This window comes from Giraffa tippelskirchi, chromosome 8 (genome assembly GCF_054371585.1).
Source record: "Giraffa tippelskirchi isolate mGirTip1 chromosome 8, T2T-mGirTip1v1.2.pri, whole genome shotgun sequence".
Classification (NCBI taxonomy): Eukaryota; Metazoa; Chordata; class Mammalia; order Artiodactyla; family Giraffidae; genus Giraffa; species Giraffa tippelskirchi.
The window spans coordinates 140,113,812-140,138,682 of record NC_137282.1 but is presented as its reverse complement, the minus strand read 5'-3'; the positions used below and the strand labels follow the sequence as shown (position 1 = coordinate 140,138,682).

At 43.1% G+C, this 24,871-nt stretch overlaps 1 protein-coding gene across 1 annotated transcript in view; it reads left to right on the top strand.

The window, feature by feature from the left end:
- Positions 1-24,871, top strand: part of PKHD1 (PKHD1 ciliary IPT domain containing fibrocystin/polyductin) — a 456,545-nt gene that overhangs the window by 20,056 nt on the left and 411,618 nt on the right. Inside the window, exons 3-11 of the mRNA XM_081523421.1 lie at positions 10,228-10,258; positions 10,491-10,557; positions 11,136-11,255; positions 12,123-12,406; positions 12,823-12,965; positions 14,619-14,696; positions 15,328-15,472; positions 19,464-19,572; positions 23,100-23,157. Coding sequence (XP_081379547.1) covers positions 12,914-12,965; positions 14,619-14,696; positions 15,328-15,472; positions 19,464-19,572; positions 23,100-23,157 — 442 coding nt within the window. The 5' untranslated portion in view covers positions 10,228-10,258; positions 10,491-10,557; positions 11,136-11,255; positions 12,123-12,406; positions 12,823-12,913. The remainder of the gene's footprint in view (positions 1-10,227; positions 10,259-10,490; positions 10,558-11,135; positions 11,256-12,122; positions 12,407-12,822; positions 12,966-14,618; positions 14,697-15,327; positions 15,473-19,463; positions 19,573-23,099; positions 23,158-24,871) is intronic.

Sequence of the window (24,871 nt, the reverse complement as noted above, 5' to 3'; positions counted from 1 at the left end):
TTGCCCTGCTTCATTCTGTACTCCAAGGCCAAATTTGCCTGTTACTCCAGGTGTTTCTTGACTTCCTACTTCTGCATTCTAGTCCCCTATAACGAAAAGGACATCTTTTTTGGGTGTTAGTTCTAGAAGGTCTTGTAGGTCTGCATAGAACCGTTTAACATCAGCTTCTTCAGTTTTATTGGTCGGGGCATCGACTTGGATTACTATGATACTGAATGGTTTGCCTTGGAAACAAACAGAGATTGTTCTGTCATTTTTGAGATTGCATCCAAGTACTGCATTTTGGACTTTTGTTGACTATGATGGCTACTCCATTTCGTCTAAGAGATTCTTGCCAACAATAGTAGATATAATGGTCATCTGAGTTAAATTCACCCATTCCAGTACATTTTAGTTTGCTGATTCCTAAAATGTTGATGTTCACTCTTGCCATCTCCTATTTGACCACTTCCAACTTGCCTTGATTCATGGACCTAACATTTCAGGTTCCTATGCAATATTGCTCTTTACAGCATCGGACTTTATTTCCATCAACAGTCACATCCACAACTGGGTGTTTTTTCTTTGGCTCTGTCTCTTCATTCTTTCTGGAGTTAGTTCTCCACTGATCTCTGGTAGCATACAGGCACCTACCGATCTGGGGAGTTCATCTTTCAGTGTCCTGTCTTTTTGTGTTTTCATACTGTTCATGGGGCTCTCAAGGCAAGAATAATGAAGTGGTTTGCCATTCCCTTCTCCAGTGGACCATGTTTTGTCAGAACTCTCTACCATGACCCGTCCATCTTGGGTGGCCCTACATGGCATGGCTCATAGTTTCACTGAGTTAGACAAATGTGTGGTCCTCGTGATCAGATTGGTTAGTTTTCTGTGATTGTGGATTTCAGTCTGAGCTTCTCTTCAGAGTTGATTAATTTGTTTGAGCAGCTCGTGAAACTCAGGAAAACATTTTACTTACTAGAAAACTGGTTTATTATAAAAGGATAAAACTCAGGAGCAGCCACATGGAAGAGATGCATAAAGCAAAACATGTGGGAAGAGGCATGCGGCTTCTACGCCCTCTCTGGGCATGTTCCTCTCCCACATCTCCACGTGTCTACCAACTGGGAAGCCCTCTGAACCCAGGTCTTTTGGGGTTTTTTGTAGAGACTTCATTACATTACATGGCATGATTGATTAAATCATTGGCCATTGGTGATTGAACTCAGTCTCCAGTACCTCTCCTCTCCCTAAAGGCTGGGAGTCTGTGGCTGAAAGTTCAACCTCCAGTCATAGGGTTTGGCCGCTGGCAACCCACCCCCACTCTTAGATACTTATCAAAAGTCACCTTATTAGCATGAACTCAGGTGTAGTTAAAAGAGGTTTGTGATGGATATTAGAAGTCATCTTTACTCCTATCACTTAGGAAATTGCGAGGATTTTGGGGAGCTCTGTGTCCATATATACTTATTAAAAATCACATAATTATAGCAGAATTTTCCAAAGAATGTTCAGAATTGGAACCTTAGTTCCAATGAAAATGATGGATCTGTGAAATATGTATTTGGGAAATACTTCAAGAAACTTAAGTAGGATTCATTTCTGCAGGACCTCTCAGAGGCTTTATTTATTTATTTATTTTAATTAATTTTTATTGGAGTATAGTTGCCTTCAATGTTGTGTTATACAATGTTGTGTTAGTTTCTACTGTACAGCAAAGTAAATCAGCAATAGGTATACATATATCCTCTTTTTTGGATTTCTTTCCTGTTTAGGTTACCAGAGGACTGATTAGGGTTCCCTGACCTATACAGTAGGTTCTCTGTCACAGGATTTAATAAGCCAATATCCTTTGTGAGTCTTTAAGGAAGGGTGTGTCTGAGGCACCAGTGAAGCCCAAACACAACGAAGGGGGTGTGTGTGTGTATGTGCTCAGTTGCATCTGACTCTTTGTGACTCCATGGACTGTAGCCCACCAGGCTCCTCTGTCTATGGGATTTTCACAGCAAGAATAGTGGAGTGAGTTGCCATTTCTTCCTCCAGGGGATCTTCCTGACCCACTGATTGAAAGCCCATCTCTGGTGTCTCCTGCATTGGCAGGCATATTTTATTTACCACTGAGCCATCTGGGAAGCCCGAGGAAGGGTATAGCTCATAACATTTTCCACCCTATTTGATCATAGAGCTTGTTTTCTCATGAACTGTCTTTCTAAATTATTGAGTTACACAGAATGTACCTTTTTAGGTTCTTTCAAATGAAAGAAGTTACTCTAATGCCACTCTGTGAAGTTGATTGAGGGGAAGATATTCTGGGCCAGACTCGGTGCTGAGGTGCCTGAAAGTTTACATTCTGGATGGCTGTCTTTTCCAAATTAGTGTTTATTTGCTCATAGCTGTCTGTTTCGGTGTTCACCTTCAAGGGCCCAATACTGCCCCCTAGTGGGGCCAGTCGGATCCTACGTTTTCTGTGTCGTCCTAAACTTGGGAAATGACCTTAGCAGTTTCTAAAAAAAAAAAAGAAAAAAACACCTTTTCAAGTTACAAAAAAAGATGCTACTGTTATGATACCTGATATCACTTAAAAAAACTTTATGACACAATAATAATGTGGGTTTGTTTTAGAATGAGAAAATTTAAGGTAAGTAAAATGAAGAAAATAAAAATAATCTACAATCTTACCTCAAGGGTTAATGCTTATCATTCTAACATGTATGTCCATGCAGTCTTTTTTTTAATCTACATGTACCTAAAAATTCACACTCCCCCTGATCCTAAACTAAAAAAATATTTTTTACAGACTTTTTCTTGTATGCCCATTTTACTTGAACTTCGGTTAAGAACCTGCTCCTTGAGTAGTTTTGGTCCTTTTGAAGGAGGCAGGAGAAAAGAGAGGGTGAAACATTTAAAACATTTAAACATTTAAAGGGGTAATTCCGGGGCTAAGTGTCTTCCAAGGCACCAGTGTCTTCCAAGAGGGACATATACTCTTTAATGGCACCAAATGACAACACTTCCTGGCTGCTGCTATAATGCAATAATATAATAATACAATTATATAATAATAAAATATTATATAAACATATAAGCAACATCTAAGGCTGCTATAATACAGTACCGCATAAACCTAGTGGCTTAAACAACATGAATTTGTTATCTTACAGTCTCGGGGTCAGAAGTCAAAATCAGTCTCATAGGGCTAAATCAGAGTATTGACAGGGCTGTTTCCTTCTGGGGGTTCTGTGGGGAGAACAATCTGTTTGCTTGCTTTTCTGTCAGCTTCTCAAGACCCCTTGCATTCCTCAGCTCATGGTCCTTTTTCTCCTAACACATCAAACTCTGACTCCTATGATCACATCCCCTACTACTGACTCTGATCCTCGTGCTTCCCTCCTATGAGGACCTTTGTGATGACCCTGGGCCAACTGGGAGAGTCTCCCCATCAGGACCCATGACTTCATCACACCGGTACAGCCCCTCTCCCCGAGAGAGGTCACATGTTGACAATCCCCTCTGGGGATCAGGATGTGGATAATTTTGGGAGGGCCATTCATTATCCAGTCCACCATACTGAATGTTTCTTCTCTTTCTGCTTCCTTCTCCCCTGCCCCCTTCCTTTCCCCTCCTCCTTCTTCCTCTTCTTTGTTTTTGAGAATTTAGGTGAGAATTAGGTGTCCATTTTCTGGAAATCACGGTCTCTAAAGGCCAATTAATCTGGTCAGTATAAGAGCTTGTCAGATTGCAGCACAAAGTCAAATAAAGCCCACTTGCATCACCTGCCTTGGCTGAAAGCTGCGCTTCTGGGATCGACACAACGGTCTTGGGCCATTTACTGCACTGGGGGAGGATGGGGCATTTCTGGCAGGGCCCAGAGCTGGCTGCCAGGAGCTGTTGTGTCCCCTCCTTTCCTCTGAGTGTTCCCTCCACTCCTCTGGCTTGGCTGTGTGCCCCCTTTGAAGTTCTGCAGCACTTGTTGTCTTTAAATAGGGCATGCCCAGCCCCATCAGAGTTCTCAGATGAAGGGCAGGGCTCACTTACGAAGCGTTGAAGACGCAGGATGGTGTAGGGAGAGATCCTGCTTTCGTGGTTCTTCTCCAACCTCTCCTCAACCTCCCACCTCCAACTTCATGTAAAAAATACCTGAAGGCCCCGGAGAGAATAATCAAAGCTCTGTCACACTTGGCAGACTCTTTCTTGCTTTCCTTTAACAAGAAGGAAGAAGAAAGAAATGAGCTTCTGGATAAGAGCCCAGGAGCCCATATCAGTTCAGACGTGCCCCAGCATCAGCACCTCCTGGAGGTCTTCCGGTTGCAACGCCAAAGATGACTACATTATCTGACTCTAAGATTCTAGGTTATCTCATCTTATGACTGTCCCTGGAGTGGCGGTATACGAGTTTCCATCTCACCGATGGAGAGCTTTTCCCCAATTTCTCACTTCTAGGCACACAAAGGAAATGGTAATATTTGAACTTGTAGGGGCAGAGGGAGAGGTTTTTTCCCAAGTACCTCTCACTTCTCTCTGCCAGCTCTGAGCACCTGTCATGGGATCGGTGCCTCGTCAGTCCATATAGCAGAATGTGTGTACCAGTTACAGCCGAGAAAGCACATCTGGGTGTGTGATCCACGGATTTGGTTCTCAGGCTTGATTCCACATTCATTAGCTGTGACTTTAAAAGAGCTACTCGATATTTCCAAGGTCACGATAAATGGGTGCAGTAGCTTATATGGTTGTAATAAGCCTTACTGGAGGCCTCCTCCTGGCATGGTGGCCCCAGGTAGTTGGACTTCTCAGGGATAGGCTGAGAGTTCTAAATGTAAGTGTACCAACCCACACCGCAAAACTGTATTGTGACTTAGCCTCGGAGTCAGGTGGCATCATCTCCAGTGATCACCATTGTCTATAAGTGAGTCACGAGCCTATCTGGGTTCAAGAGGGAGACATATACCTCCTTCCAGTGAGATCATTGACAAAGACTGTTTTTAAAGACACTGCCACACTATCCATCTTCACAAACAGACATCTGAATGGTTTTCTTTAGATACATCTTACCGAGCAATTTGATCCATTACTGGTTGTTTTCATTGTTTAATTCTGAAGGCAATCTTACTTCTAGGTTTTTGTAGTTTCCCTCATTTTCATGTGGGGCTTCCCTTGTAGCTCAGTTGGTAAAGAATCTGCCTGCAGTGCAAGAGACCCGGGTTCGATTCCTGGGCCGGGAAGATCCCCTTGAAGAAGGAAATGGCAACCCACTCCAGTATTCTTGCCTGGGAAATCCCATGTACAGAGGAGACTGGAACACTACAGTCCATGGGGCCACAAGAGTCGGACACGACTTACAGACTAAACCACCACCAACTCATTTTCACCACCGATGTTGTGTCTCGTATCAGGTATCAGAGTCGGCTGTTTATCAGCTGTGCAACATTTGCCAGAGAAGAGGAAAACATTTTTTCCATTTTCAAAACAATTTTCTCTAGGATATAGAATTTGACAGTATCATAACATTCTGCTGCTAAAGCAAGCATTCTACTGGGCTGCAGAAATTTATGACTTCTATGTCACTCATCCTTTTAAAACAAAATATGAGATATACTTTAGACAACTCTGCTGGGCTCCTGACTCAGATATTAATAGTAACATGGTATCAAACTAGAAAAAAATTAATTGCTTTTGTATTGTGGCTCCCTGCTGGTATGATTTATTTTAAATTCTGCTGAACCCAGGGAGAAGATACTGTATTGTCTGTAATTCAGAAACTGACATATGCTGTTTTCCCATATTTCCCACAAATGCTCCAATTTCAAAGAAAAATATGCTTCTGTGGTCTGGAAAACACTGGATATCACAACACCTATTTTATCTGACATGGCAGGAACTGAATTACTTGACATGTAAGTGGATTTTATAAGAAACTGAATAAAATCTGACTTCCTTGAGTGCCAAAGCATTTTAGAAAAATATTGACTATTTCTGGACTAGGAGCTGTCTAAAATATAGGGGTGATGAGTCATCCTAGTGGTTTTCCTGAGACTCTCCTTGTTTAACCCTGAAAGCCCCATGACCTAATCTTGGAAAGCTCCTAGTTATAGGCAAACTGAGATAGTTGGTCATGCCCCAGGTTAGATATGAACTTGATCTCACCACTTTCTGATCACCCTGTGTCACTGGTATGAATCTAGCTACTCTGAGTGTTGTGATCCAATGATGCCCTCAGGATGGTTGAGGTATATAGCCCATAGATTCCCAGACTATATGATGCTGGAGTAGCCAGTTAGCTCTGCTCATTCAAATGAGGAAACTGCCTGTAGTTCAATGTTAACTCCCAAGTACATGGACATGATGAGTTATTTTCACCTGTAACACCCAGGGCATCCTTGTTGGTTTTTAGGACTCTCATCAGGATGATAGAGGGCACCACAGTTTTGATTCTAGATAGGTGGGGGTCATTACTATCAAAATAAGTTAATCAGCAAAACTGACGTCAGACAGGTGCAATAATGATGGATTACTTTTAAATAATTTTACTTTAGTGGGAAACTTTGTCTAAAGAAACTAAGAAACAAATATTTGATCAGTAACTTAACCCCTCCAGTGGAACAAATTCATTTCTTTTTCAAATATGAGTTCATATATTCATTATCCTTTGGCTCCCAATGTAATTAGGGGTATGATATTGAACCAGAGAGAATATAATTCCCTTAGCTTTGTTTCTTTATGAAAAAGGGAGGCTAGGGAGACTTGCAGGCTTCCCAGGTATTGGTAGTGGTAAAGGTCCTGCCTGCTAATGCAGGACACATAATGAGACTTGGGTTTGATCCCTGGATGGGAAGATCCCCTGGAGGAGGCATGGCAACCCACTCCAGTACTCTTGCCTGGAAAATCCCATGGACAGAAGAGCCTGGTGGGCTGCTGTCTATGGGGTTGCAGAGAGTCGGACACAACTGAAGCGACTTAGTAGCAGCAGCAGGGAGACAAGGAAAAGGAAGGACTTGAGTAACTTGAGTTCGGTCAATCTTAGACAGGTGAAAGGGGAATTTACCTGTCTCACCTCACCTGGGGAAGAGTCTGGCCACACAGGAAATGTGAAGGGTGTAGGTGTGCCATAGTTCCAGGGCTAGTCACACAAGTGGTATATACTCCAGAGCCCCACTTACAAGTGAAAATCTTACTTAGATGAAAGGGCCATGTTAGTGCTGTTCTCTAGGTTCATTTTCTATCAGAAACATGCCTATGAGTTGAAGAGGATATGACAAAACAAGTTTGATAAAGAGAAAGCAAAAAAGAAAAAAATAGAAATAAATGCATTGAGCATTCTTGGTTTCCATTTAAAATCTGCTTTTGAATTTGGTGGCCCTCATCTTCTGCAGAGTGTTTTTCCTCAAATGAATTCACAGGCATTTCTTTTCATTTGATTGTGTGCCTACAGTATATAAAGTACAGTGCAAATTGATTTGAAGGTATAGAGGGAAAATATCAATTTTTTTCTTTAAGAAATGTGGCATCTATTGGGGGATGGCCAAAAAGTTCTTTTGGATTTTCCTAATATCCTTATTGTAGAGAAAAATCCAAAAGAACTTTTTGTCCAGTCCTATAGTTTGAGAAAGACATGTTATAACTCAGATGTTTTCAGGCATCACCATACTCAAGAGGTCATGTTTACAGTGGTACTCTCACTCATTTTGGTGACTTCTAGCTTTATATTTTAGGGCTTCCCTGGTAAAGAATCTACCTGCCAATGCAGGAGATGCAGGTTTGAGCCTCGCATCGGGAAGATCCTCTGGAGCAGGCGGATTCTTTACCACTGAGCCACCTGAGAAGCCCTCTTGATGGCTAGGCTGCCAAAAAGAATTATGACTATCCATTGTAGGCTCTTTGCTCAAGGATAGATGGAGTTAATTTCTGGAAACCTCTTATTAAAGTGGCAAGAAATAAAACACGAGTTTAGTCTTAATCCCAAGATTTGACTAAAATTTAGTAAACTAATCTGATCATGATTTTGTGCTTCCGGGCAGCAAGCACTTTGAGGGCAGAAACTGTGTTATGTTCTTTATAAAAATAATTTTGAACCATCTAAGTGATTCATGAATATAATTTCTTTTACAAAAATAAAAATTACCAGTCATTTTGAAATCCCCTTTGATTGTCTCCCCTGTACCTGGTCTGTCCACTCTTCCTTGTTTCCCATGTGCCAGATACACCAGTGTGGTTCAAATGATGCTTGTGGACCGTCCTGGAGAGTCTAGAGTGGAAGCTGAGGTTCAGAAGGGAGGAGGGTGGCCGGATGATTGGCTCCCTCACTGCCTGACCTGGCCAGGCATCCTCTCTCTACACTACTGGCTGCAGTTCTAGGCAAATCATTCTGCTTGTCACTGGTTGCCAAGCTGTGATGCACAGGAGATTTCGTAAAGACTCCCATACTTTCTGGGTTTGCCTGATGGCTCAGCTGGTAAAAAAATCTTCCTGCAATGCAGCAGACCTGAGTTTGATCGCTGGGTTGGGAAGATCCCTTGGAGAAGGGAAAGGCAACCCACTCCAGTATTCTCGCCTGGAGAATTCCATGGACTGTACTTGCAAAGAGTCGGACATGACTGAGCGACTTTCACTTTCACTTTCTTTCCCATACTTTCTGGGGGATAGTTCCACCACTGTCACAAGAGATGTGGTGTATTTCTGTGGGTTAAATCAGGTCTTGCTTGGGATGCTTCCCAGGTCCTTTGAGGCGGACATTCAGAGCTATCAAATTCTATTAAAAAGGCTTCTGTCTCAAAGGAAAGAAGATGAGAATTTCTTCTGGTCAAGAACCACTGGGCATGGCTGCCTCCATCAGGAAGCTGGTGATGTGAGCTGGAATGGGTGGTGGGGCAGAGACAAGAAAGTCAGACATGGGCCAAGTACGGAGGTGGTGCTGACCTCCAAGGTCAGATGCATGTCTGATTCCTCATCGAGAGAGTCAAACCAGTGACGGAGACCTGTGGTTTGGGTCGTAACAGGAGGTGATGGGTGGAAGCTAAGGACTTCCTCTTGGCCAAAAGGCAAGGTCAGGAGGGAGGGAGCAAAGTGAGAAAATAGAGAGGGCTTGCGCAAGCCCTTTCTTAGCAAGACTTTGAGCAGATCATCTCCTGTCTGCTTCTTTAGGTTGCAGTGAAAGTCACTCAGTCATATCCAACTCTTTGCAACCCCATGGACTATACAGTCCAGTGACCCCATGGACTATAGAGTCCATGGAATTCTCCAGGCCAGAATACTGGAGTGGGTAACCTTTCCCTCCTCCAGGAAATCTTCCCAACCCAAGAATTGAACCCAGGTCTCCCATATTGCTGGTGGATTCTTTACCAGCTGAGCCACAGGGAAGCCCAAGAATACTAGAGTGGGTAGCCTATCCCTTCTCCAAGGGATCTTCCAGACCCAGGAATAGAACCTGAGTCTCTTGCTTTGCAGGCAGACTGTTTACCAGCTAGCTATAAGGGAAGCCCATTAGGTTGCAGGGGAAAGCCAACTCTCACTTCATGTTGGAACTGTTTCTGTGACTTGCTCTTTTGTTATTATAATCACACAAAACTGCCCGCCTCAGAGAATCCTCCTTCTTTGCCTGACTGTTAAAGTGCCTTTGTTTAGAACCCTGTCCACCTGTAGATGGTAGGAAGGAAGAAATTAAGACATCCCTTGCCTCAGGCTTGCCAGTCTAGGAGATGTTTGCAAGATTAATGACCTTTTTACTTTGTTTCCTCACTCCCCCCATCTCTGATCTGTAGAAAAACCTGGCATCAGACCCTGATAAGGCAGTTATTTTGAGATAGTCTGCCATCTTATTGGTCAGTGGGCTCTCCTAAAGTAGTATTCCTTACCCCAACACCTCGTCTCCGATTCGTTGGCCTGTCATGCAGCTGGACTCAGTAACATTTAGATTCACCCCCGCATAGTGAGAATGCCAACCTGTGTCAGGGCATTCAGCAGCCTTTCCTCTTGATGAGAAGGCAGAGACTGCTCATGAATGGGGACCAGCCCTTTGGTGGCCCTTTCTCCTGGGCCTGTGTTCGATCACTGACTTACTGGCAAATTCTTTCAGTCATTGAATACCTGTCTGTCCCATTGGGTGAACTTTCATCTAAACGTTTTGTCTAGGGTACGTGTAAGTGGAAAAAAATGTAAGACTTTCTTTGGTCATTAATAAAAGATCATGGGGAAAAAGCCTCAGTAGCTTGTGTTAATCATTAAACTTGCCCCATGGTCAGCTCTGAATTTTTTCTTTAGCACAGGTTTGGCTGGGACACAAACGAGTTAGGTGAGTTACAGTCGGACACAAGTAAGTACCTGAGCCGTTGCTGCAGGTGGGCTGTAACCAGGTAACACGGCCATCTGTTCCTGAGAGGAACAAGTCATTCTGAAAGGAACAAGGTCATTCTGAAAGGAGCAAGGTCATTCTGAAAGGAAAGAACTCCTCCCTTGAGTCCAAAGGAGAGAGAAACGGGAAAAGGTACTGTTGCATTCAGAAATATCTCTGCTTTGTTTTCTAGGTTGTGCTGCCTTTTTGCTAATATGTTAAACAAAGAGACTGGGGGATACGATGTAGCAACCTTGCAGGTTTGTCCCAAAAGGGAGGAGGGCTGGAAGGGGAGAGAGAGAAAGAGGAGGAATGAGGCAGAGTGGGGAGAGAGAGACAGGGGAGAGAGAACTGACCCCATACACATAGCTCTCTGGTTGAAAATATATTCTGGTTGAAGTATTTAAATGAAGGCCGAGTTTGTTCTTAGGAAGAATTAGTGGATAATCATATTAAGAGAAAATACATTTGTTACTGATTGATTGCTCTATTTTAGAGGGAAGATGTAGGTCTGAACATAGAGGTTTTTATAAATTAATTTTTATTGGTGTATATTTACTTTACAATGTATTAGTTTCTACTTTTCCACAAAGTGAATTAGCCGTACAGGGACATGTATCCCCTCCCTTTTGGACTTCCTTCCCATTCAGGTCACCACAGTGCTTTGACTAGTTTCCTGTGCTTTATAGAATGTTCTCATTAGTTATCCGTTTTATACATAGTATTTATTGATAGTGTATATGTGTCAATTCCACTCACCCATTTTCTCCCACCTGCCCCTTCCCAACACAGGGTTTTAAGAAAACCAATATGTGACTGTTTACTTCTAATGTTCTAGACTTGGGAGTAAGCACCAAAATAAAATGTTAAAATCCCAGTCAGATTGAAAATCGACTCTCCTGTGCCTAGCATATTCTGTTGGGTGTGACAAGTCAATCAAATCCTGTGCTTTTGGACTGTAAGTAACTCCTGGGTACTTTTCTTTAGGCAGTAGATGTATTTCTGAAAAATAAATGTTTTAAAAATGAATCCCATTCCAAATAGGTGAAAAATATAGAGAATTTTACAAGTTAAAGAAACACCTGCTTAATCCACTTGAAAACTTGAGAACTCCTCCTATAAATGAGAGTAGCTTCTGCCTCTACTCCAACTGCTGGGTACTTGAGGGCAGGTATAAGGATTATTTATCTCTGTTTTCCCAGCTCCAGCAGTATGGAATCTGCCTCTAATACAGGAGATGTGGCAGGAACTGTGGGTTTAGTCGCTGGGTTGGGAAGATCCCCTGGAGAAGGAAATGGCAACCCACTCCAGTATTCTTGCCTGGGAAATCCCATGGACAGAGGAGCCTGGAGGGCTACAGTCCATGCGGTTGCAAGAGTTCGACACGACTTAGTCACTAAACAGAAAGCCAGTGCCCAGCGTATACTAGGCATACGATAAATGTTTGTGGAGTGGAGTTAACTACAGGTGATTATCCATTGCACTACCTTAATTCAGACATACCTATAAGATACATTTATTCTTAAGCTTTTTGTAGATGCTCTTTTTCTGGGCATTTATTTATTTATTTATTTTATAATGGTAAAACTATTTCTTCTGGCTCCAGTGTTTTCTTAACCCTCCCCCCCTCACCCCCGCCCCAATATCAGTGAAAGGGGTCTGTTACATTGAGGATATAATGTTAACATGTGGAGTCTTGCTTCATCAGTTAGGAGGTCAAGAGGGGTGGGTGCTGGAGGAGGTCATGGACAGGGTGTGACCACCCCTGCAAGCAGGCCTCCTTCCACCCCACCCCCTGTACCTGAAATGTACATTTTGCCCAAAGGTTCCACAACAGGAGCTGTTTTCAAAGATGCAGTTTTGAGACAGCCATGTGGCATTGAGATCGTTTGGATTGAACACATGACAGAACGCTGCTCAAGCCTCTGTATAAACTTTTAAGATTGTGACAAGTGGAGATCTATTCATCTTGCTAACACCCAAGACAAGCCTCCAGGCAAGAGTACCAGAGTGGGTTGCCATGCCCTCCTCCAGGGGATCTTCCCCACCCAGGGATTGAACCCTGGTTTCCTGCATTGCAGGAAGATTCTTTATGGCTGAGCCTCCAGGGTAAGATAATGTCCTCCAAATTTCCATTAGCATCAGTTTTTCAACCTGTTACCATGTTTAACATTCATTTTGTTAAGCTCTTTACTCTTTTTTGTGTGTTGATTGCTTCCTGGAGGACTGAGACTTCCAGAAAACAAAAGAAAACAACCCCCTCCCCCATCACCATCAGCTAGTATTTTGACTCTGGAATTTACTTACTTTTAAAATGTAAGTGTTTGTTTAAGAATGAATTAATGTAAGAGGTTACTATTACTTACCTAACTTCCGTATGCATAAAGTAAGTGAATGAGACAAGGGGAGGAGATAGAATAGTGATTTTATGTAACATTCTTAGATTGTCCTTTTCTTGCAAGTTGGGATGATGGTGGGTCTCTCAGAAGATGTATGTAAGCAAAAATGATAGTCATTTTTTTCAGTTTGTTTTTATAAAGCTATGCTGCTTCAATCAAAATTGAAGATGTGTTTAATGTCTGAGCAATTTTGAAAGGATCGATTTCAGTGAGCAAGATGACTGGCTGGCTGATCTCTCTGACAAGTATGAAAATACTACTTTTGGCAGGTGAGTGAATGTGTTTTGAAGAGATTTTAGGGAGACCACAACAGGTTACCTTGAGAACTTGTTTATTGATACTTAAATATTATCGGGAAAGGTTGAAGGCAGGAGGAGAAGGGGACGACAAAGGATGAGATGGTTAGATGGTATCACTGACTCGATGGGCATGAGTTTGAGCAAGCTCGGGGAGTTGGTGATGGACCTGGAAGCCTGGTGTGCTGCAGTCCATGGGGTAGCAAAGAGTCGGACACAGCTGAGTGACTGAACTGAACTGAACTGAAATATTATTGGGGATGACATATTAGTGTCTGCTCTAAGTCTGAATTTTCTCTGCTTAATAATTTTTTTCTGTTTAGTAGTTGAGGTTGTACATTAAACAGTTATAAATATATACTTTAATTTTTAACATCCAGTAGAAGTTGCTAGTATAGTCTAGAGCTTTTAATAATAACTTGTAATCTTCTTTTTATAATTCCTTTTTGAGCCATACGATGCAGTTCTTTTTAGATTTTATTACTTCATCTTCCCAAAGGAAGGCTTAGCCTGTCTTAGCGATGAATGGCCAACTAAAATTTTCTTTTCTGAAATTATGTCTCTACTTTTCTCAGTGAATTCGGTTATCCTCTGTATCTTGGGGGCTTCCCAGGTGGCGCTAGAGGTAAAGAATATGCCCGCCAATGCAGGAGATGCAGGAGACACAGGTTCAATCCCTGGGTCAGGAAGATCCCCTGGAAAAGGAAATGGCAACCCACTCCAGTATTCTTGTCTGGAAAATTCCATGGACAAAGGAGCCTGGGCTGCAGTTCATGGGGTCTCAAAGAGTCAGACACGACTGAAGCAATTGAGTGTGCACACATCTAGTACAGCTTTGAGGGCGAGTGTGAGCTGGTCTGGCCAGGGTGCCACCAATGATTGTGTTCTTGTGAATGTGCCTTTACTGTTAGTGCAAGTCCATGTGCCCAGCGTAGAGTGAGGCCAAACAAACCGAAACATCCGAGTTTGGAGCGTAGAAACGTTTATTGCAGGGCTGTGCAAGGAGAATGGTAGCTCATCCCCTGGGGGAGAAAAAAACCAAACCAAACAAACCTGAGTTCTCTGAAGGGCTTCAGCAAAACCATTATAAAGATCCCCTAGAGGAGGGCATGGCAACCCACTCTAGTATTCTTGCTTGGGAAATCCCTTGGGTAGAGGAACCTGGTGGGCTACAGTCCCTGGGGTCACAAAGAGTCAGACATGACTGAGCGACTGAGCACACACACACACGTAAAATATGACCACCTGATTAAAGAGTGAGAAAGAGGGAAGACATGTTTCAGTTTCCATTAGGAACCAAATGTATCCTTGAGGCTTCTTCCAGAGGAAGTGGAAATTCAGGGTAGTCTTGGTGAACATTGGGTTTTTGGATGTTTAGGATCAGTCAGAACTTTTCCTAAAATGGGAGCTTTGAAGGTGTGATTCTCCAGACTGAAAGCACAGGTGGCACGTTGTCGGAAATGCAAATTCTTGGGCTTTACCCAGACCTACTGAAGCAGAAACTCTGCGGGTGGGGCCGTTGTTCTGGGCTGTATCAAGCCCTACTGGTGACTCTGAGGAATGCTGAAAGGAAACTAGGGACTGAATTTGCACACTGAAGCCAGTGTTTCTCCTATTCACTTACAGTGCCTTGTCTGAATATCCACATTGAACCTGAAGAAGGTAGCCTCGCAGGGGGGACGTGGATCACAGTCATTTTTGATGGTAGGTTTTGGTCTTGCCAAATGCAAGTTTCTTATTTACTGATCTAAAGAATCCTAAAGGATGTGAGTCTTTGGTTTCTTCTTGTCTAAGGACAGATGTAAAAGAGGTCCTGAAGGGAGATGGACCTACTGAACACCCTCTCTGTTACTATTAATAGATGCCCACTTGCTAATGTCACATCACGCCATTCCGTGTTTGGGTCCATTTCCTTATTCTGAGCTGTGGAGTGGACTCAAGGAACCCTGATGAGATGATACACAGGTAGCATAGAACTTGGCAATGTGACTCCAGAACCTTGGTTATCTTCCTAGTTGATAATCCTACATGCGGGAGTTTCTAAACCCTGGCTCAGTGTCTCCATCTTACTCCACAATAAAGAGTAACTTTCAGGCTTGGAGAATTCTTTCCTGGATCTAGATGGATGGACTTGTAAAGAGAATTTTTAAAAAAGTAAAGCCGTAAATGAGAACACTCATTCACATGGCATTCAGAAATGCCTTTGGAAATAAGGAGCCTTTGAATTTTAGGTAAACTCAGTGCCTCCCACTGCCCCCCTGTGGCATGTTTTTGTATTGCCCAGTGTGGATTACAGCTCTGTTCAGCCTGAGACGCCCCTGTGCCTTGTGTTAAGGTTTGGAGCTGGGTCTCCTTCATCCCGCCAACGGCTCTCAACTGGAGATCAACCTGGTGAATGTGGCTCTGCCCACGCTGCCCAGCATCCCCTGTGACATCTCCCCCGTCTTCCTGGATGTTCCAGCCGTGATGTGTAGGACCAGGTACCCGGGACTGAGAAGGCCAGACGGGATCAGTACTTTTTTCATCTCTAGCTTTTGGTGGTAAATTGGAGCAACTCCTGCAGTGATTGCATTTACCAATACAGTTCCCTATCAGGGCTTTAGGGCTTAATGAGGATGAGATATGGGAAAGGATGAGACTATGGGAAAGACTTTTGAGAATTTTACAATATATAAGGAGGAATTGGATTATATTTCCATTTGTTGATTTTTTTTGCAAGGTTTCTATTGCTATTCAGATTTTAATAAATGAGGCCATTTTACCATCTTCTTCCCTGGTGGCTCAGGTGGTAAAGAACCAGCCTGAAGTGCGGGAGATCTGGGTTCAATCCCTGAATCAGGAAGATCCCCTGGAGAAGGGAATGACAAGCCACTCCAGTCTTCTTGCCTGGAAAATTCCATGGCCAGAGAAGCCTGGCAGGCTACAGTTCACGGGGTCGCAAAGGGTCAGACACGACTGAGCAGCTATCGCTTTTGGAGTAGGCATAATTGTAATGACTGTACATTAACTAAAAACCATTTAGAAAGGAAATTCACCTTAGTCTTCAGTTTCTTTGCTGAGTTCCATGTGATGTTTACCGGATTCCAGGTTTTCTCTTGTCCTACTTTTTGTTGGCCACCAAAGTTTACACTAGTTAACTCTTTCTTTAATATCTTAGACATGCTGCCTGAAAGTGGATCACTGGTTAACAGAAAAGGAGATTATGATTTCCTTTTGTTTTCTGTTCCCTCTTTCAGGAAAGCTCCCCCTCTTATCTCTGCCTATTGAACCAACCATACTGCACATACTTCCTCGCCCCTGAACAGCCAACTGAGGATCATCTTTCCCTTCCTCCACAGGGGGACAAGTAGGAACTGAAATCCAGGCTTTGAGGAAGGAGCATGTTCTAGGAATTCATCCACGTGATGTGTGTGTTTGTGTGTGTGTTACACACTTTTCTTGCACAATTCATCTTCCTTGAGGGAGGACCTTTTTGTAATTTACACAAAGGCACAGTATGCACAGCCTTAGTGGCCCTGTTTCCTCAGCTTTTTGTTTCTCCTGACACTATGGCAGCTGCTCACTTTTCAGATTCATCCTCATGGGATTAAGTGCTTTGAAGACAGAGGTTGTGATTAACTCATCCTTATAGGCCTTATGATGCTGAGCACAATATCTTGCTAGTGGAAGATGCTCAATAGATGTTTCTTAAACTGAAGTTCCTTATAGCACTACTACAGGGAGAGATGATTTCCATAGGTTATATAATATTTTGGGGGATAGAGTTCTTGAAAGAACTTGCTATGAAATAAGTCAACGCTTTAACAATTTGTATGTTCTATCTCTTCAACCCCAACATACTAATAACTTTAAGATGCACCACTGACTTTATATCACCATTTTAGAAGAAAAGAAATACAACCCTCTTAAATGTACTCATTGATTGGAAGATGAATATCAAATTAAATTAGCACTCAAATGTGAGAAAATAATGAAATACTGTTATTATCATAAAAAGACATGTCTGAGTTTGCAAAATTTGGCACTGTAGCATCTAAATCAGCACTGCCCAACCAACCAGCCACAAAGAAAACTTAACATATTCTAGTAGTCACTTAAAAAATTCAAAAGAAAGAGATGAAATTAATTTTAATGATACATGTTATTTAGCTCAACATATCCAAAATACTGTCATTTTGCATGTAATCAATGTATAAATTATTAATGAGATACTTTATACCCTTCTTTGCATATAAAGTCTTCAAAACCCAGTGTGTATTTTACCTTAATAGAATATCTTAATTAGTACTAGCCACAATTCTTCTTTTTTTAATAAATATTTTATTTATTTATTTAGGGCTGCAGTGGTCTTTGTTGCTGTGTGCAGGCTTTCTCTAGTTTGGGGGAGCAGGGACTGCCCTCTAGTCTCAGTGCACAGGCTTCTCATTGCAGTGGCTTCTCTTGTTGCAGAGCACAGGCTTTAGGGTGTGCAGGGTCAACTGAGGCACACAGACTCAGTTGCTTGGCAGCGTGTGGAATCTTCCTGGAGCAGGGCTTGAACCTATGTCACCTGCATTGGCATCCGGATTCTTAACCTCTGAACCACCTGGGAAGTCTGGGACTAGCCACATTTCAAGTGCTCAATAATCACATATGGCTAATGGCTAGCACATTGGACAGTGAAGATTTAAATATTTAGGGTCATGCTAAAGATTTTAGGAGAAGTTTTGGAGGGGAGACACTTCTAAAATCTAACTCTGTATTCATCATATTCTCCTCTCACAAAAATCAGACTGAATGGTGGCCTCGAAAAGGCAAGGAAATCATTGTGATCTTCATGGAAAGAGGAGAGAAGGTCTAGGACTCTCTGGATGGATACGGAGAGTGTTTACAGGCTGCTGGAATAAGCTTTAAGTTAAGAGTTTTTGGCAACATGTAAAATCAATGCCTTTTATCAGAAAGAGCCTAGGACTCAGGTCCTACTTTGCCCTTCACATTGGTGTTTATATACCCAGGTCCCTTAATCCATTAATATGTTTTTGTTGTTTAGTTGCCAAGTCATGTATGATTCTTTGTGACCCCATGGACTGTAGCCTGCCAGACTCCTCTGTCCATGGGATTTCCCAGGCAAGAATACTGGAGTGAGTTGCCATTTCCTCCTCCAGGACATCTTCCCCAACCCAGGGATCAAACCTGTATCTCCTGCAGTGGCAAGAGAATTCTTTACCACTGAGTCACTTGGGAATCCCCTCTATATGGAACTCATTATTTTTTAAATGGAAACTAGAGTAGATTATCTATCAATGTCCCTTCCAACTCTTAATGTCCTGTGAGCCCGTGATTCTGAGAAACAGGACAGAATTTTTAAAATTTCAGGTACTTTCATTAAAGATTCATAACGTCTTTTGCTGAAGGATCCAATCTTTAAAGTCTAGTGAATGCATGGGTAGAGGAGGTAAAAAGTGAAATACAGGAATCCTGGGTTAGCTCTCCTTCATGGGTGCAGAGGGCTTCCCAGATAGCTCAGCTAGTAAAGAATCTGCCTGCAATGCAGGAGACCCTGGTTCAATTCCTGGATTGAGAAGTTCCCCTGGAAAACGGATAGGCTACCCACGCCAGTATTCTTGGGCTTCCCTGATGGCTTAACTGGTAAAGAATCTGCCTGCAATGCGGGAGACCTGGGTTTGATCCCTTGGTTGGGAAGATCCCCTGGAGGAGGGCTGGCAACTCACTCCAGAATTCTTGCCCGGAGAATTCCATGGACAGAGGAGCCTGGTGGGCTGCAGTGCATGGGGTCCCGAAGTGACTGACTGTGTGACTAAGCACACACACACACACACACATAGGTGCAGAAAGGAAGTTTGAAGTAGTGAAGTTGGACTGGCAGCTTTGGCAATTCATGTTTTTTAAAAAAATTAATTTTATTATTTATTTTTAATTAGAATATAATTGCTTTACAATGTTGTGTTAGTTTCTGCTGTACAACAGTGTAGGTCAGCTATAAGTATACACATATCCCCTCCATCTTGAGCCTCCCTCCTATCCCCTTATACCACCCTTCTAGGTCATCACAGAGCACCGAGTTGAGCTCCCTGTACTATACAGCAGCTTCCCACTGGCTATCTATTTTACATATAGTAGTGTATAGATGACAATGCTACTCTCTCAATTCATCCCATCTTTTCCTTCCCCACCAGGTCCACAAGTCCGTTCTCTACATCTGTGTCTCTATTCCTGTCCTGCAAATATGTTCATCAGTACTATTTTTCTAGGTTCCATGTATATGTGTTAATATACGGTATTTGTTTTTCTCTTTCCTGACTTACTTCACTTTGTATGACAGACTCTTGATTCATCTACATCACTACAAATGACTCAGTTTCATTCCTCTTTATGGCTGAGTGATATTCCATTGTATCTGTGTCTTTATCCATTCATCCGTCGATGGCAATTCATGGGTGATTCATGCGAATTTCCACTTTCTGCCCTCAGATCTCTGCTGTCTGAAGCACAGGAGGGTGTGTACTACCTGGAAGTGCAGGCTGGGGAACAGGTGATAGGCAGCCCATGTCCAGGACCACAAGACAGCTGCACTTTCAAGGTGGGTTCCAAGGATGGAGGGATGTGTGTTTGCCTGATCTGAGGGTGCGCTTACACTGTCGACAAGCAAGTTACACCTCAGCTAGGGAGTCTGTCTGCTTTGCCAGGGTAAGAGGACCGGTAGATGATAGTTATGGGGTTTCTGAGATTATCTTAAGAGAGTAAGTATAAAGCATGTGAATGCCAGGATCTCGCTAAGTGCTTTATACTCATTAACTTAATACAGCAATTTTATGGGGTAGCTTTTTATTATTCTGCTTTTACAGTTGAGCAACCTGGGACTCAAGGAGACTAAATAATTTGGCCGTGTCATCCAGTTCATAAATTGCAGAGCCAGGATTTGAATCTACATCTAAATCCTCATTTAAATGGAAGCCCATAGAGGAGCCTCAAAGATTACCATTGGGCATCAGTGCTTCATCTTACAGAGATCATTTGGAGTGTCAGTGTGGAAAAGGGACTCAGAGACCCAAGTTGCACCTTTTTCTCTGCTTCACAGTTGATTTCTGCTGCTTCTTCCAGTCCTCAACCGAAAGGGCATTTGCTGCTGGAATTCTCCTTCAAGCTCAGAGACAGCCAAAAGCAATCAGGGCGGGGTGGGGTGGGGTGGGGGTGGTTGAGGGAGGGAGGGAGAGAGAGAGAGAGTTTATGAGCCAATGCCTGGGCTTACTTTAGAGCTTCCATATGCATTAATTTTATGTTGGGGCTTAATGTTATGTTGTTTAGTCTATTGTCCATTTCAGATTGGTTTTACTAGTACACTAAAATAATCTCTGAAAGCATAGGTTCTAGACTTTCCATAACAGGCAGTGGTTTAGCAGGGCCCCTTGCCATGGTTGTACTTCCCACAAGGAACCTCCGTTTAAGAGGTGTTCCTGAGAACACAGTTTAGTTATTAATTAATGTTCCTTTACAACAAGCCTTCGTTTCCCAAATTCATGTCTCATATGATCTGCATTTTAATATAGGCAATTCATGTTTAGAATTTGCCATCAGTTCACATTTAGCAACTTGTTTCTCCCTCCAAGGGAATCTTGTTTTCCAGAATTTTGCTTCTCCACATATGGGGCAGAAAGAAAAAAAAAAAATTCTTTTTTGATTAAGACTCGCACCACCACCTCTACAGTGTCTCAGTGAAGAAAACAGAAGAGAGATGGCTGGGCATGGTCCTTAATCACCATGCTGTTTTTGGTTTTGATGGCCTTTCACCCCAGATAATAGTTTTCCTACTGATTAAAAGATTGGGAAGGAGAGAGAGGGGAAAGAAAAGAAACACTTCCTAATATCGCACATTAAAGAAAGCAAGTCCTTCAGTGGTTCCCCGAACTTGGTAGTTGATGAAAAATCACCAGGGGAGGCAGTTAATGAGAGGCATTCTGAGCTGAAGGAAACCTGGTGTCTGCCTTTGTTTGGGGACTGGGGCTGGGGGATCCGTGTGTATTAAAAATTAATTCCACCTCGCCAGTCCACTCCAAAGAGCCTGCTGCAGGCACTGACAAGTTAGAACAGCTCACAGAAGGTTTATCAAGCAGCTGGTGGCTCGTCCTTGTCACTCTCATCTTCTGCTTTTCAGCTCCCCATCTTGCTGCTGCCGACCCCACTCAGGCTCAGGGATCAGCATGCAGAAAGCCGGATTTGGAAGCTCATTAATTTTTCATTCTGTCATGTCTCTAGCTTGGTGGGTGACCAGAGGCTTGTTTCTCTTTAAAAAGTACCGCTTTATGTCATGTCAGCTCACAGAGGTTTCCCTCCCTCCACCACCCTGAGGACCTGGGAGGGGTGATTGAGGAGCCGCTTTGTTTCCCCTGCCCTTCTGGTGGAAGGTACACAGCTGAAGGGCAGACATTGTATCTTAAGCTGGAAATTGACGGGTGTGTTTTCTTGTGTGGTTTGGACTTCGTTGTTTCATCTGCCTCCGTTTCTAACATCTGGGAGTTGGGGCAGTAACCACTGCTCTATTTCACGAAGCTCCCATGATAAAGTTCCCGTGGGCATGACAGTGGTCTGAAAGGTGTCCCGGTGGAAGGTGGTGGTCTGGGTGCAGGAGGAGGCTGGGAAAGAGGGAGTGTACATTTGGCAAGTGTGTGTGGAGCTGCGTTAATCTTTATCCTTTGGTGCCATCAGTGCCAGCTCCCAGCCTGTGAAGTCACAGCATTCGTATTTTGACCCCCGGACTGTACATATTTTCTGTGCACTCTTTTCTAACCTTATCTGTTAGGAAGGGAGGAAACTAACCTTGATGACAGGCTGTACAGCTGTGTGAATCAATATGTAAAGCTCGCACTTGCCAAGACACCATCAATGTCTGTTGATTCATGATGTCTGATGAGGGCTGGTGATTAACATCGAAGTTACTCTTTAGTGACCTTCTCCCTGCGAAGGTGGACTCCTGGGGTGTTGGAAGCTGACCAAGCAAAACAATTTGCTGTCTTGGCTTTGCAGACAGGAGGTACAGGAGGTTTGGGGAGGGAAGGTGGTCTAGGTGTCTATAAGAGATGGGGGTGAGGGTAGCAGGATGGGGAGACTGGGTCTCCTTCTGGGTGAATTATTAGCACGTGGCTCAAACCTTGGCCAGGGCAGTCCATCCTTATGACTGTGTTTCTTCCCACTGGCCCTGACTGTGAAATGCTGTAATCTGGGACTAACCCAGAGGACGATAGGTGATATGGAATTCCTGGAATTGTCTCCTTTTCTCCTCTGCTTCCAGGCAGTGTGTCAGTCATCTCACATGGGGCCTCTCCATGCATTCACAAAAATGTAAATGTCTTCTTATACCAGGCTGTGCCCAGGGACACAACCAGTGACTTAGGCATTGCCCCTGCCTCTCTGGAACTTATTGTTAGCAGATGATGTGCTTCAAGGGGTGACTTGAGTGCCACGACCAGGCTTCCCCTGCCTCTCCCATCAACGCTGGTTTCCTCCTTGGAGAATAATGTTGCTTCTCATTTGTCACATCATGTTTCTCCTGCAAAAGGCACATTCCATTTTCCTGAACAAATCTCCCTTGCGTATCTCTCAAACTTTTAATTTTTCGTAGCTTGCTAAACCCTACCAAGGTGCTGGCTGATAATAATTTAAGTTGCAATCCTTTCGATTTAAATAAGCAAATTATTGTCCAGAAAAGTTTGAAAAACACTTCAAGACCCCAAGATATCAAGTTGCAATAATGGAATTAAAAGGTTGGTATTTTAAGGCGTGGCTTGCTTACCTTTCCTTTGGTAAAACATAACTCCTGGTATGACCGGTGGGCTAGTAGAAACAGACTTGCCCAGGTGTGAGTGATAATGGTCCAGGGAAGACGCATGACCTTGTCAGATTCCCTTGACCTCATCTGTGGAAGAACTATGATAACATCTATCGTCTCTGCTTCACAGAAATATCGTGAAGATGAAAAGAAGTAGAAGTGATTTGAGGAAATACAGCGGCTTGCTTCCTTAGATGAATGATCTGTGAGGAATGACAGGCTTCTTGTGTATGTTTTTGTGCTATTCTAATGAAATGCTTACCATGATCACATTTTCTAAACAGTTTTCCAGGGCACAGACACCAATTGTTTACCAAGTTAATCCACCCAGTGGAGTTCCAGGTAAGAAATCTATTAAGAAAGGAATAAATAAGAATTTCTTTACCAAAGCTATTGCAAACTCTTCTACCCTGGTAGATGGTCTCTATAAACAGGAAAATCTTACCACTTCTCTGATGTTTTGAAGGTGAGTGTCAACCTCTGGTTTACTTTAAACCTGGTTTGGTTTCACCTCTGGGCACTGTTGCTCTATTAATTCACTGATAATCAAAGGAATCCTTATGTGAGAAGAAAAAGAGACCAGCAAAATCAAATCAGGTGTTGCTGGAGAATGGAGAAAGTAGATATCATCATCAATCCTAAGTTTATAATCATCCACATACTAGCAAACCTTCATTGACCCTTGCTAGGAGCCAGGATCTGTTCTAAGCTTTTGGGTTATGTTATCTCATTAGATCCTCATAACACCTAATGCTATAAGAACTAATATTAGTTCCATTATGGAGATGGGAAAATGAGGTACCAAAAAGTTGGTCTAGCTGAGGTTTGAACCCAGACAGAATCTAGAGTGGGCCCATGTACCTTACATTGTATTTTTTTTTATTGTTGAGCCGAGTTGGGTGCCACTTGGAAGGCCATTAACTCTGATCCCTATCCTGGGAGTTTGTTTATGAGTTAGAGAGCACACCGATATGCAGAGACCAAGAGGATAGAAAAGAAGAGACAGAAAGCTGGTGGGGTTGAGGCTGAACGTAAAAGAAAGGGTTGCAACTAAGACCTGCCAAGCCTGCTTTAAAACTAAGTAGTATGGCACCCCACTCCAGTACTCTTGCCTGGAAAATCCCATGAACGGAGGAGCCTGGTAGGCTACAGTCCATGGGGCCGCTAAAAGTTGGACACGACTGAGCGACTTCACTTTCACTTTTCCCTTTCATGCACTGGAGAAGGAAATGGCAACCCACTCCAATATTCTTGCCTGGAGAATCCCAGGGACGGCGGAGCCTGGTGGGCTGCCGTCTATGGGATCGCACAGAGTCGGACACGACTGAAGCGATTTGGCAGCAGCAGCAGCAGTAAACAGAACTAAAATTACGTACAATTTGCAGTCTGATTCTTGACAAATTCCTACATCTATTTTAGGTTTTTCATTTGTTCAGGGATTCCAGATGGTATAAGTATGGGGATACAAGTTGTTCAATTTTTACATGTGATTGGGTCTCAGTGCATGAACTGATCTAGTTTCGAATGGCTCAAGAATGTTGAAATGAATATCTGAGTCACTGAAAAGTGTCTGCACTTTTGGTGCATGTGTGTGTATAGACACACAGATGTATGTGTCTTTTAAATTACATCCTGAAGAATATGAATTTGGTATTATTAGTGCACATTATTCACAGATCTGTTCCTTTCCATTCATCTCAATAATCAAGACGTGATCATGTTTTATTACTAAGAGATGTGACCTGTGAAAGTCACATGCTATCATTTTGCTCCTCCTGCTCTGGTGTTAGGAAACTCGTTTGGACGATAGAAGCCTTGTTAGGATGAGGGGTGAGGAGGGATCCTGTTGTGAGAGGTGTGACACAGGGCATCAGCTGGCACTCAGATTCATCAACGCTGTTTCTCCCACCCAGTGTGAGTTCACACTGTCTTCTCTACCTTCAGGGAGAACTGGTTGGAGTGGTCCCTCTGGGCAGGATCCACATGGCTGCATCTTCGAAATCACTTTCCAGACGATTACTCTCATTTCCTTTGGGAAGCCTGCCCAGAGTAGCAG